The 15019-nt window shown below is 39.4% G+C and overlaps 1 protein-coding gene across 2 annotated transcripts in view; it reads left to right on the top strand.

Annotated features, from left to right (window-relative positions):
• The window catches only part of ntrk1 (neurotrophic tyrosine kinase, receptor, type 1), a 54719-nt gene that overhangs the window by 32949 nt on the left and 6751 nt on the right, over window positions 1-15019 (top strand). For both annotated transcript variants that reach the window (XM_084727663.1, XM_084727662.1), the window contains 5 exons: window positions 871-1026; window positions 1247-1377; window positions 3285-3457; window positions 9332-9572; window positions 14551-14709. In XM_084727663.1, coding sequence (XP_084583789.1) covers window positions 871-1026; window positions 1247-1377; window positions 3285-3457; window positions 9332-9572; window positions 14551-14709 — 860 coding nt within the window. The remainder of the gene's footprint in view (window positions 1-870; window positions 1027-1246; window positions 1378-3284; window positions 3458-9331; window positions 9573-14550; window positions 14710-15019) is intronic.

Genomic DNA, 15019 nt, shown 5'->3' with positions numbered 1-15019 from the left:
ATGTCTCTGTCGTATTGCCATGCTGTTCTCGAGTGATAAAAAGAGTCTCAGCCCAGAACCACAATCTGAAGACCTATGTTCAAACAGAAATGAGTTGGTTCTGTCAGGCTCTCAGAAGGTAATGCACAGGAGGGACAGACTAATATAGCATTTCCACTGAGCTATAACTTTGCACACAGGCAGCCGCTGTGTCGACCGGGCTAAAGTGCCTTAATTACTGCATGAGAATGGCGGCAGAAACCTCCCTTGGCCACCGCCACGTGGTGAGGACCATTAAAGAAGATGGATGGATGGATGGATGGAGGAACAGCTAGACGTGATATAGCTCTGCACGGACCCCACCCCCCAACACACACACATACACACACATCTGCCCTTCTCACTCTCAAAGTGCCTAAGTGGGCCTGATTGCCTAAGTGGACCCTGCTTTCTCTTTCCTTCCCTCCATCCCCTCTGTGCTCTCGCTTTGTTGTTCCATTTTCTGCCATGTTGGACTCTGGGGGTTCTGCGGTTTGCCTTGCTGAGTGGGGGTTTTAAAATTTGGGCCCCACTTGTTTGGCTTTTAATACGCACTGTAGTCAGGCGCTGCTAACTATTCAGGCTTCCTATATGGTCATTTTTTCAGTTCAGTCTAGTCTGATTGCTGCGTGGTTGATGATGGTGATTATTAGAGCTTGTCATCATCTGTCACCATGGTACCAACAAACGTGCAACTAAGTTGGAAGCGGAGAACGTCGATTCCTCGAAGAGAAAAAATGGTTTCTGAATTGCTTCTTTTGATGCCCACTACAATCAAAAGTATTTGGAGGCTGATTAGGTGTTACACGTCCGTCACTTTATGCTTGTTTGCATGCCTCCCTGTTTCATTAGGTTCATCAGTTTTGGGCACTGAGGACGACCTCGCCGTCTCACTTCGTTTCATGAACTTTGGAACCAGCCCGCCTTCGTCAGATGAAGACTCTGGTTTATCCAGCTTTGTAGAGAATCCACAGTACTTCTGCGGCATCATCAAGGAGAAAGACATGTGTGAGTGTTACTGCTGACATCTTTTCTTGAGCTGCCTTTTTCTTTTTTATGAAAGTCTAATATTTGAGTGTCTTGTTGTTTTTGCTGTCTGCCAATTACAATAAGTACAAAACAGATTTCATGAGGGACAATAAAGTAAAATTTACTTAACATTTGGTGCAATCGAGAGTCGCTTCAGACGTGTTCAGATATTCAAACTTTTTCTGTATTTCCTGATCAGGCGTCCAGCATATCAAACGTCAGGACATTGTGTTGAAGTGGGAGCTGGGTGAAGGAGCGTTTGGCAAAGTCTACCTGGCGGAGTGTGCCAACCTCAGCCCCGACTGTGACAAGATGCTGGTTGCCATCAAGGTGAGCAAATTCACCTTCTCTCAAAGGACTTTGGGGCAGGTTTGATACGAGGACCGACAGAGGAGCGTCACCGGTTCACATTTGAAAAGTGCAACACAGTGTGTTCACACAGATCAAACCGCCAACTAGACAGTGCTGATCAAATATGAATCAACGTTCTGTCACTTCCCACCTCAGATATTTTCAGAAACACATTTTAGTTTACTGTTTAGCTGTAATTTGAGAAACACTGCAAACAGGAGTCGTTGTACGTCCATTCAGAAGACCTGCTTCAATGCAGCCACATTAATATGAAATAGTACATTAAACACAGGTGTTACCAATGATACTAATTATGGCCCCATTCCATTTAGTGCAACAGGGCCTTCCCAGTGAGCCAATATACACAATAGCAATAGGTTCTGTTTCACGTCAGAATGGCTGCGGTGATAAAGGTCTGCTGGCAGAGGCAGTTTGGTCTGCGGCTGTTGATAATGGCCCTCGGAAATCGAAAATGAACCGAGAGATCATTTGAAATAGTCTGGTGATGTCAGGCTAATGCAGCGGACCGGAGAGTGCTGAAATTTTAAAGTAACAACAATGTTCCTGCAGACTTCTGCTGATACTAACAGTGTGAAACTGTACTGAAGCAAAATGAGGAAAGTTAGGATTAGCTTTAAACAAAATCATTATTACATTTGATTTACAATGCTATAAACAAAGAGAAAAGCAAGATTTTAAATGAAAATTTGTTATATTTGAGAAGCGATCAGTCATTATTTGTGTATCTATGAACCACAAGACTGTCGGTACTTTACTTTAAACAAGGAAAACTGTGGAGTCTTGGTGGCCAAGTGGTTTAAAAAGCAACATCCCCCGTTTCGGTCGAGCTTTGGATCTTGGTTACATGTCATCCCCCATCTCTCTCCCCTTTCCTTTCAGCTTTCAACTGTCCACTATCCAATGAGGGAAAAAATACCCAACAAAGAAATACTTGCATGTCTAAAACCATTACTTTGCAGGAAATTAAAGTTAAAGCTACTACAAGAAACTTTCATATTATGTTGATTTTGGAGGCTCCTGCGGACAAAAAAAGGTTGTATTTCCTCCTTTATAACCACAAAATATAACGTAAAAAATAAAATGATCAAAATAAAAACATCCTCCTGCTTCTAAATTTGCTGTGAAAGTGTAAACAGGTTCATTTCATCCGATTTAAGGATAATCTGACCTGGTTGCAGGCATTAAGAACAACAAAATAAGCATCTTGTTTGCTTACATTAGGCCTCAGTAATAAATTGAGACTGTTGTATAACCAGTTTGTGTTGTCAAGATCACAAGCTCTCCGTAGAACTTTTCATTGGTTAAATATTTAACATAAAGAGTGACCAATAGCACTGATTTATGAGAAAAAATGTCAAAATGTGATGATACAAGTCTCTGCCCAACAGCATTTAATACTAATAAATGCTAATAAATACTCAAAAGCTACTTGACAAAACACCAACAACAATAAAAGCAAGTACTCTGCACTTGCACTTAAATCTTCTGCGTGCTGAAATAGCGTCCTGCAGTGTCAGAGTGAGATGTTTTTATTTAATACTCAGCTCATGTTACAACAGGTTAATGCAAACCACAGCAAATAAAAACAGGACAGTGAATCTGACTCTGCTCAGATTTATCATCTCATTAATCAGACGTGTGCTTTTATTGCAGCACATCATCACTCATAAGCAGGACGTCTGGTCCCAATGAAAAGAGCTCCTCCTAAACACACACAAATCCTCTGTAACAGAATCTTAACGTTTATTTTCTATTTCCTTTCATCACACTTCTCACTGCTGGTCGCTTTTAATTATATTGATTTAAGATGCTCACTTTTACTTCAAGCATCTTCATATAAATGCACCCCTTTTGTGTGGTCACAGACTCTAAAGGACGCCAACGAGTCGACGCGGCAGGATTTCCAGAGGGAGGCGGAGCTGCTGACGGTGCTCCAACACCAGCACATTGTGAGGTTCTACGGCGTCTGTACCGACGGCGAGCCGCTGGCCATGGTGTTCGAGTACATGAGGCACGGAGACCTCAACCGATTCCTTCGGTACGTAGACCTGCTCATGATTCCTGACCATGAGCTGCCAACAGTGAGGCAGCAACTAGTGGGAACTGAAGCGATCAATCAATTAATCCACAGGAAATGTATCTGTAACACTTGTTATAATTGATTAGTTGTTTTTTTTTTTTTTTTTTTTTTTGAAGCAGACATGCAAAGATTTCACCAAATGTGAACAGTTTTCTATGATATTAAAGGGATAGTTCACCCAAAAATTTAAATTCAGTCATTACTTATTCACCCTCAAGCTTAGGTTTTTAGTCCATGAAACACTGCTGGAGTTTCACAGGAAAACAAAGCTGCAGAATCTCCCAAACAATTAAAGTGAATGGTGACCAGTTTTTTGGCAGAACTATCCCTTTAATCTGAATATATTTGGATTTTAGACTGCTGGTCAGACAAAAACTTTAAATAGCTTAACTTAGGCTACAGGATGTTGGACTTTTTTTCTTTTTTTTCTGTTTTTGCAAATCACCTTTACTGCACCTGTACTGCATTAAGTACAAAGTAAAAGGTAGATTTAATTGCCATCATACAACACAGGATTGTATCACAAGATTTTGTTTTTAATTCTCCTTTTTTCTTCTCACAGAAACAATACATACAAAAAATATATACAGTATGTTGGTTGAATAGATAAATAATTACTAAGTATCATTTGGTCTCTGCGCCGGCACCTCACCTCACCAATAGAACTGATGCTCAGTAGATTGGTACCAATAGTATTCTGGGTGTTTTTAATCACCCCCTTTGTGCACGTCCAAAGACAGTTTGAGATGTTCCTCTGCAGAAGTTAACCAGAACTTAGCATGAGCAGTTTGCCTTAAGTTTCCATAAGAAATTACAGTCATTTTCTGAGCTTTCTTTACCAGGGGTGACATGTGAGATGTCCATGACAGGTTCTCTGTGATGTTGATTCCCAGGAACCTAAAACTGTTCACCCGCTCCACCTCAGTCCCACTGATGTAGACATGATTGTGTGTCTCTGCCACCTTTCTTCAAAACTCAACAATCATCTCCCTGGTTTTGAGCTGTGGGTTGTTTTCTTGCACCACTCTGCAAGATTGTTGATTTCCTCCTGATGTGAACTGATCTTTGTTTAGTTTATCTCGGTGGTGTTATCCGGGATCTTATGACAAGATATGAAAGAAACACAAGATAATATAAAAAAGGGCAAAAAAAGTGTTGCCTCACTGTCTGCCCTTCCATTGATCTCTGCCATTTCAGCTTTAAGTGTTATTGAGCAAGGCACTGAGCCACCGACTGTGAATCTGTTCAGTGCCCGACACTGTGGTCGTCCGGTCACTTCCTGTGTGTGAGAGGTTTTAATTTCTGAGAAGCACATACAGTAAGTGACTCCAGTTCTTTAAAGCCTCTCTGCACCGCGGTGTTACTGCAGCATCATTCAAACCTGATGTGTGCTCAAAGGCCAAACCCACTCAGCTGACCTTGGTGGTGGACTGTGTGCTTCCAGTGTGGTTAAGTACAAAAGGCATGAAGGAGACACGCATGAAGACAGCTGTGATGGAAGTGTGCATACTTGTACAAGCTGTAGTTATCTGCACTATATCTCTGTAAATTTAAGGTTGTTTTCAAGTCAAAATTTGAGGATAAACCGCATCAATGAATCGATGATAATAGATTCACTGGTTTGTGTCATTTGTTTGAGAACAAAAAGTGAATATTTTCTGATTCCCTTACTTCATTATGACAGTAAACAGAATATCTTTGGGTTGTGGGTAAAACGAGACATGAGGGCGTAATCTTGGGCTTTGGCTGACACCGATCACCATTTTTCACCATTTTCGGACATTTTATAGACCAAACAACTAACTGTTAATCAAGAAAATTATCTACAGATTAATCAACAATGAAAATAATGCGGCCCTAAAATGATCTTTTGCTCAGGAGAATCACACTTAATATCAGCTACGGTTTGTTTTTACTCCATAATGTCTCCTTTTTCCCTCCACTCAGAGTTTATATCACCATAATGTCACAGAAAATGGATGCAGCAGTGAGTTGTGGGAGAATGTTTTGCTTTGCATCAGAGGCAGGTTCATATTCCACGTGAATGTGATTCACAACAAGAAAATATTATCTGCAAGATATCTCGTCAGTGTAATGGCAATTTGAGTGAATTTCAGATGTAGCAGGATCTTATTTGAATACTCAGAGACCCTGTAAATAAACAGATTCAGCTTTTATGCAGAAATAAACATGTTTCCTTGAACTGTGCACTGAACTAATGACTATGAAATGACTGAAATAATAACTAACTACGTATGTTCTTTCAATCACACAAATTATAATCTAAGTATAGAAACCTCTGGAGGGAGCTATAAAGGAGCCACTGAGGAGGACTGAGACTGTGTGGACCTGTTAGAGCTCACTTGGCACCTGTGAGACCATCTGACAGAACTATTAGAGCAGACACAGTTGATGCTGTCTGCCAGGTGTCCACCACAGGAGACAGATTGGGAATGAAAACACACAGACAAACACACACATGCATGCACACAGACAGACTTTGCCTGAGATATATGTTTCACCAGTGGTTGGAAATCGCATTTCCAGCAGACAGAATGGGTGAAACGTCTCAGGGCCCCCACAATGCAGCTGCTTTCCCACCCTGCCACCTGCCTTCTAAACTAATAGTGATTGTATAGACAACTTCCTTTGTAAGGAGGGGACAAAGTGGAGAGGAGAGATATTAGGATGGATGGAGACACATCATCTGTGATTTGCTCATTTAGGCTGGAGTTGGACGTGAGAGTGGGTGTTTATGATCCACAACAACAACTGAGAGTCAATGAGCTCTGCATCTCTGAATTGCATTATTGCAAATCAATTGTAGGCGTATTACAAGCCTTATGTTTCCTATTAAGCGTCACTGTTAAATGTCTTTATTATGGCATGGTCACGCCGACCATGTCTGTAATGCTCTCAAGAGCTCATATATGTCAGAAATGTTCAATCTGCAGATTGCATGCTGAGGTCATTGTCCTTCAGGTCACTCAAGGTTGATGCCATAGTTACCCAACATGCTGGGAGCCCAATCCCAGGGCTCGATTAATCTGAACAGCCAATAGAAGCGTAGAAGAATAGCAGAGGCCAGCATGTTCTGTTCTTTACAAATGGAAATATGTGCGTTCATGCAGCCCCCCTTCACTGTGGTCTGGAGTTTGGCTCCAGAGCAGAAAATAAAACAGATCCGGTGGATGAAATTATAAACACATCTCGCTGCAAAAATGCCCTTCTATCAAGGAGGAGAATATTCTGTCAGTGGCGACAAGAAAAAATAGCACGAAAATCCGACCGCTGCAAACACATCTGACCTTAAAAAATACATACAGTAGATTATATACAAGCTGAGTCATCACTGAAAGGGCCTCACTCACTTTATTTTGTTTTTTACATATAAATGTAAGACTAGAACACTTATATAGTTTTGCAGTGACGACTGTGTCTTTAACTAATTCAACTAAAGAAAAAAATAATCTAATGCAAATGTTGCGTGACAACATTATATAACTTTGATGATAAAAATGTACAGCTTCGACATGAAACCTGTGTCATCCTGTGTCACCCAGAGGAGCTAAACACCCTCAGTGGTTGAAATAAAACCACCAGGGTGAAACTTGCTCCAGTGGTGCAAAATAACTAAGTACATTTACTCAAGTACTGTACTTAACTGTAACTGCAGTATTGAGGTACTTGACTTGAACATTTCCATGTCATGCTACCTTATTTCCTGCAGAAGGAAATATTGTACTTTATACTCTGTTTTATTTATTTGACATCTTTAATAGATTAAAGATTTTACCTTAAAAACACGTAAATTCAGGGCGCCCCTATAGCTCAGTCAGTAGGGCGTGCACACCATGTATTGAGGCTGTTAGTCCTCTGCAGCGGCCGCTGGTTCGAATCCCGCCTGCGGCTCATTTGCTGCGTGTCATCCCCTCTATCTTCACCCCCCTTTCCTGTCATACCTTCAGCTTTCGCTATCAATAAAGGCAAAAAGCCCAAAAAAAAATATCTTTAAAAAAAAAACAAAAAACAACAAAAAAAAACACGTAAATGTAAGTCTGTAAATATATCTGCTTGTTATCATATTACACAAGTGCCTCTGCATTAAATTATTACTGACTTTAATAATAATTCAGTGATTAGTAGCTAGCTCTGAAAGCAGAAGACTCGGAAAAGTGATTGCAGGCAGACTTTCAAGTGTAAAACTGTTATACAATTTGGTGGAGCCTCTTGTCAGTCAGTTTTATCACAGAGACATTTTCTAAACCACAGGTGTCAAACTTGAAGTCACGGGGTCGAATCCAGTCCAGCGTGTTAGTTTATGTTACAGTGGGTGTTAATAACCTGAAGCTGTTTCCGTCAGTGGCTCTCCAGCCAAGTGGTTGTAGTGAGTACAATTATTAGTGGCACTCCAGCAAAATGCTGTCATTTCATTTTCATGCTTTGATTATAGAACTGAAACTGAAACTGAAACAACCTTTATTGTTATTATGACTTTATTACTGACACTTCTTTGTATGTTTCCCTTTTAAGAATAATAAATTGTATAATAGTTGTAAACGGCTTGGAAACACTTTTTCTAGGCTTCAGCTTTGTTATTAATAATTTAAGTTATCGTTAAAGCCAGTAATAATTGAATGTAGAGGCTATTATGTAATATGATAACAAGTGCATACATTTATAGTCTTATATTTACAAGCAGCTCTTTGAGAGCAACAAAAATGCTGATGTGGTCCAGGAGGAAATTGAGTTTCTCACCCCTGCTCTAAACCTCTCAGATGGTTTTATTTAAGTAACTGCTCATGGACAAGAGAATCAAAATTAAAGGGAAAGATAAGAAAAGAGTTCAAAAAATGTGAGTACAAAATTTGAGCAGCTGCAGTTGCTTTTTTTTCCTTCCATTAATCATCTCACGACCCCTCCGATTGATCTTGTGACCCTTTGGAGGCGGCCTGACCCCTAGGTTAGGAACCGCTGGACTAAACTACTGAACTGCAAAGAAGTTAAAGGGACAGTTCACCCCCAAAGTCAAAAAATATATTTTTCCTCTCACCTGTAGCGCTGTTTATCCATCTAGATTAATTTGTTGTGAGTAGCTGAGTTTTGGAGACGTGGCCTGTAGACATGTCTGCTTTCTCTCCAATATAATGGGATTAAATTGCACTCAGCTTGAAGTGCTCAAAGTTCAACAGCAGTGTCTCTTTCCAGAAATCTTGACCTGGTTGCTAAAGATAATCCACAGACCTTGTTGTGAGCAGTTTCATGTAACTACTTTCTTTCTGCAGGTAGAATCTACTTTAGAGTGTAAATTCCAGCTCACAACAACGTCTGTGGACTATCTTGATGATAATTTCTGTAAAGAGACAAACTGGTGCAGAAGTTTTCAAATGTATTTTTCGGGCTGTCACTCAGAGAACACAGACATCTCCACGTCAACTCTTTCCAAACAAACCTACATGCCAGAGGGAAAATATGTATTTTTGATTTGGGGGTGAACTGTCCCTTTAACTAGCTCCATCTGGAGCTACTGTTTATACATACATGTATCAGTCTAATAATGTCACATATCATCACACATCACTCAACGAGGCCATTTTTATGCAGAACGAGTACTTTTACTTTTGATTCTTGACGTACATTTTGCTGCCAGGTCTCCTAGCTGTAATGGCGTGTTTTGATTAGCACTTTCACTTAAGTAAATGATATTTCTTCCAGCGCTGCCAGCATGTCAACTGTCTGATGAAGCAGAAATGCCAAACAGATGAAACAGATGTAGAATCAAGTAGCATTAATTAGAAAAACTGTCACCTGTTCCTCGTGTGTCACCTGCAGAGCTCACGGCCCCGACGCTCGTATCCTGGAGGAGTCCAAGATGCCTCCGCTGGGTCAGCTCACTCTGCCTCAGATGCTGCACATCGCCGCCCAGATCGCCTCGGGCATGGTGTACCTGGCATCGCTGCACTTCGTCCACCGTGACCTGGCGACCCGCAACTGTCTGGTGGGGGAGGGCCTGGTGGTCAAAATTGGAGACTTTGGCATGTCCAGAGACATCTACAGCACAGATTACTATCGGGTGAGACGCTGGAAAAGATAAGACACGACTGTTATGTTTTGTTTTGTTGTTTTTTGGTTCTGAGATAAAAACTTGACTAAGATGTTTTTAAAGAATCCATTCGGTCAAATAACAAAAACAGGATTCTTTTCTTACTCAGATTGTAATCTGACCTTGTGAAAAGTTTTGTTTTATGTGCTCGCATTTTTAGATTTCTTTCTGTGAGAGTCCCAGATGAATGAAAGTTTGAAAGTGATTCAAAAAACTTTCCGGAAACAATGAGCCTCATGCAAGAAGCCATTTACAAACAGATGTTCCTTTCTTTTTGTTTGCATTCACGATTTGTTGTTATTTTGTGAGAATCCATTCAATTCACCAATGTTTTCTTATTTGACTCTAAGAGAAGGGAAGAGAAGGTTTTTCGACTGGTCGAGATCAGTCTTACCAAGACAAAAAAAAGACATCTTGTTCTCACAGTTCAATAATTTTTGTCCAATGCAAGGAAGTGCAAGTTTAAAGAACATTTAAAAATGTAAAAACAAGATTATTAATTATTATTTATATATAATTATTTGTTATAATTAGTGTGTCACCTAGGGGAATGTCATATTTTGTAAGTTTTCCATATCTATTCCCTGTTTCACAAATTTTCAGCTTTTATTTATTTCATATCATCTTAAATTTAATATTTATATTTGATATTTAATGTTTTAGTCTGTCTAAACAAGTAGTTTGAAGATGTCAGTGGAGCCAATGAACTGATGTAATGTAATAAAAAGTTATAAGACAAGTCAAAAAATATAACTTCATTTATAATTTAATAAAACTGTTTGTTATTTTTATTCTTTTTTTTTTTTTTTTAATAAAAGTGTATAAAGAAATCTAAAGCTTTCTAACAACTGGCCACACCCTTCCAGTTTATGATCAAGTGGGATCCATCATTCAGGACATTTTAAGTAAGATCAGATTTGGGTGGTTTAGAGCGATTCGAGCACCTGGAGTTGACATCTTTTATTTTTTCTCTTAATAGAAAATTGAGAGAAAATATGAGAGACATTTAAGAGAAAATTCCTGCATGAGGCCCGTTATTAAAAAAAACTCTTAGTGTTTGTCTTTAACTTAACTTTTATTCATAAACTGTTTCCCATCCCATCTCAGACCTTGAATCATAAATTACTTGAGAAATTCTAACTATTAATTCTAACTCAATTCTTAAATCGTCACTCGTCCTGTCACATCTGTATCTGTGTTTAGAAATGTACACGAGACTGCCTGTATCCATGACAACAGCTGTCTCACTTCATTCGTCATTGGCTAGCTAGGTTTCTATTTAAAATGGACAAAGACAGATTCAGATTTAGCCTTGATGAGTATTATTTTAATATTTTAATCAACGTAGCACATAGATCCAATTCAAAATGAACCATCTTGCCCATCAATATAAAAGCGTTAATTCTGTACGTGGTCTGGGAAGTTTGAAGCTTCATTATCTGGTCTGAGGACCTTTTCAGTCATCATTTTCTTTGTTCATGTTCTTTCCCATCGTCGCTGCCATTGCCATAGAGACTTGACAACATTTCTGCTGTCATTTTTGTCAGTTACTTTAAATTTAGGACGAGGTCTGTGCCGTCCTAACTGAGGAGATTCTCCAGTTAGAACGGTTATGTAATGGCTAAATTCCTATCTGAAGATAAGACAGTGCTCAGCAAATATCAAAAATCCTAAATGTCATCCTAAACTGAGTTAAGATTTCAGACTTCTCTAAGGAGGCCCCTGGTCCGCGTTTTTACTGCAACTACTTTCTACAGAAATTACAAATTAGTTGCTCTTGATAGAGGACATCATGGACCCTCTTCTTTGGTTTTGGCTCATAACAACCAGTTAAAAGCAGCTCACTGAAGGACAGAGTCATTTTGCTTTTGCAAGCTTTGCTGCAGCTGAAGAGCTGTTGACTTGTCAAAGCCAGTTTTTAACATTATATTCCCATCAAACCCTGTGTGCTGTATTTGCTGTAACCAAGTAGTTTTGGTACCTAAACCTGAACAAAATGCCTAATTTTAAACATGTAATCAGACGTTGCATCTTTATCATACCTAACTTGATCATGAAATGAGAACAACACATTAGTTTGAAAGTCCTGCTGAATGAAAAATGTGTGCATGTACACAAATTTAATAGATTACATTTTCATCACAAGTTCTCAAACTGCTGTTGGAGGGTTAGGATCGTACTTTGATTTTATTATTCAGTATTAAGAAAATGTCACCCAAAAGGAGATTATTTTTAACAAAACACCTAATTGTGTTTTATGTTTAAGCCACACACTGAAGACGCACTTCACATTTTTGTTTTAAAGTTTTTTCTTAACAGCGTGAGTGTTGAGAGCTACAGAAAACTGGAGTCAAATGATAAGAAACTGAAATTTCATTATGAATCTGAGGCTCTTAGATAGTTTGTAAATCATCACTTTTTTTAAATTAATATTTCATTTAGAACTAGAATTAGATGAAAGGTTTAGAAAGTTTGTAACTATCTATTCAAGTATTTGGTGAAAGTGATTAATAGTACTACATTTGCTTCCATGTTTTAGTTGAAGAGGCTTCTGTGGGTCTGAGAAGATGAAAACCATCTGTCATCTCTGTTACAGCACCATTATTTAGCATTCAAACAGACGAGTTTACACTGATTGAGGTTAATTCTTCTCTTCACATTACTGTTTTTCATGCACTCCAGTCAATAAGGTCATGTTCATGGACGACTCCTGAAAACTCAGAAAACATTAGCAAACATTACAGACCAAGCAGATTACCCAGTGTCACGGACTGAGCAGACCAGAAAGACACAGGTGGATTTTTTTCTTTTTTTATTCACAAAAAACAAACAAAAAAAAAGGAATCAAAAATACTTCTGGGCCCATGAAAGGGTCGACATAACCGACGTAAACCCAAACACTAACAGAAGAGAACTGAGCTGCACAAATTAGACCTGATAGACTGAGACATTCATACACGTGTGAAGAAACTCCAATGACTACAAAACATGTCAGTATAGCACTACCTGACATTAACTGAGGAAAAATAGTGAAGCAACAACATAAAAAACACAGTTGGCAAAGAAATAATAAAAGTAATTAAATAAAAAAATACTGTCCCTCCCCTTGAAATAGGAGGAACATGGTGCGGTCTAATTTACAATCAACACCATTTAAGCTGAGACTCTTTTTGTTGGAACGTCAAGCATCTCCAGCAGCAAATTAAATAACTTAAAGGGATAGTTTGGATTATTTTACGTTGCCTACATTAGATGGAGGTCGGCACACCCCCAGCTGTGGAGCAGCAAAGCATATTTTAGCCACTTATAAGGGTCCAACCCCCAAAAAATTATTATTAGTTTCAGTTTATGTTATATTTAGAATATTTTTACTGCTTTACCTCGCTGTTAGACAGCCTTTATGGACGGGACACTTATGTATGTAAGTTAAATATGTCCCTCTCCAAAGCCACCAGACTCCATTATTTTTACTTTGCAGAACAGAACAGAGTTGCTGCTCAGAGTCACACAGTAACATAAACTAACCAATCAAAGCAGCAGTGGTGCAGCAACTTCCTGGTTCTGCAAAGTAGAATGACTGTTTTTCCTTTAGGAGTCTGGTGGACAACAGCGGCAGTTTCTCAGTCAGTGAAACTAATGCTGCAAAACTGACAAAGAAAGTTAATTAAATGTGCGCAGTCCAATGAGATGACTGTTGTATATGTGAATTTTGAGGGCTAAAAAAGAAATCTAAACCTCAGTAAATAAAAAACTGAGATGAAAAGGGTTAACACCGAATCCTTTCAAGTCCATCTTCCTGCTGTCGCCTTCATACTTAAGCTGATTTAAGTAGTTATGAGCCCATTTTCTTTTTCACATAGAACTGAGAGCCCGAATTGGAACTATTTTCTCGCATGTCAAAGCTCTTATTATCCATATTTTGTCTCACATCGAGTTCAAGCTGCTCTTCCAGTTAGGAATAGGCAGTTCAAGGATGACCAGTAACAGGATTCTGTTTGAGATTTGCTTAAAAATGTCAGTTACTAAAAGATGGTGTTTCTGCTTTACTTCCACCAACAAAGCAAAATAGTTAAATTTTAACCCCGAGACTTTCATTATGCAACAAGAAGAGTTCATTGAGTGCAGATCTCTGCCAGGCAACAGGTGGTGAAGCACCCAGGATGCCACCTCAACTTTGAAGATTTGCATTTTTGAATGAAGCTTTTTTTATATATATATTGCAGTGTAGTCAAAGTTTCATTACCTAATTGTATACAGTGCTTTTAATAGTGTTTTTCAGTAGAGTAGTCTTAGTTTTCATGCACTCATGTACATCAGTCCCTTTGCAACATGTCCGCCCCTCTCTCTCTACCCCACTTTCTACTCTTCAGCTGTCCCTGTTAAATAAAGCCAAAAAGCCCAAAACAGCCCAGGAAACTATAAACAGAACAATAAGTCCCCATTAACTGAATTTAATTCCAACAGGCAGCCAGAATAATGGTTAATTTCCCATGTTTTTAACAAACCAGATTTCATGAAAATAGGTTCAGAATTAAGCGAGTTACAGCCAGTTTTGTTGTGAAGTCTGCACAGCAGCAGCCAATGAGCTACAAACAAGTTAAGACCAAACTTTTCTATGGACAGTCGTCAGTCATGTTTTTGAGCCACAGCGAAGGCCAAAATATAACCTGCAATAGATCGATTACTTGCAGCCCCTACCAGCCAGATAAAACGAGGGAGGAGTCAGCAGTCACTGTAAAGCAGAGTAGAGTAAAATCTGTTTTTTCAAAAACTATGAATCACCATCGCCATGACACGTCCTTGAGCATACAGTCATAAATGTCCACAGAAATATTGGCTGGCTCAGTAGTTTGTGAAATAAACTGCAGACAGAACACTGATTACACTCGTTACAAACCTGCAACACCCAGTGGAGATAATTCATTCATCGCCTTGTTTTCCTCCTCAGGTTGGGGGACGTACGATGCTGCCAATCCGCTGGATGCCCCCGGAGAGCATCATGTACAGGAAGTTCACCACGGAGAGCGACATCTGGAGCTTCGGCGTGGTCCTCTGGGAGATCTTCACCTACGGCAAACAGCCCTGGTACCAGCTGTCCAACAGCGAGGTGGGTTGATTGCAAATCCGATGGTCAATGATACCTTTTCTGTCATCAGGAAATAATTCATTCTTTTTGCCAGGAAGCATTGTAGGATTTTTTTTATCATGAAAGGAAACAGTCACCCCAGTTACAAGCCAGGTTCAGTTCACTGAATTTATTTTCTCATTTACATTTTCGTGGTATCTGGGTGTGCAGATAGTGTTTGTAGAAGCAGCAGCAGCATCGCCACTTTACTTTGCTGTCAGACAGCCTTTTCTGGCTGCCATCATCATATTCAGATATCGCTCCCTCCAAACCAACCAGACTCCTTTGGCAA

The sequence above is a fragment of the Lutjanus erythropterus genome, chromosome 9 (genome assembly GCF_056507025.1).
Source record: "Lutjanus erythropterus isolate fLutEry1 chromosome 9, fLutEry1.hap2, whole genome shotgun sequence".
Lineage (NCBI taxonomy): Eukaryota > Metazoa > Chordata > Actinopteri > Lutjaniformes > Lutjanidae > Lutjanus > Lutjanus erythropterus.
The sequence above is the reverse complement of the archived record's forward strand: the minus strand, read 5'-3'. Positions and strand labels throughout refer to the sequence as shown.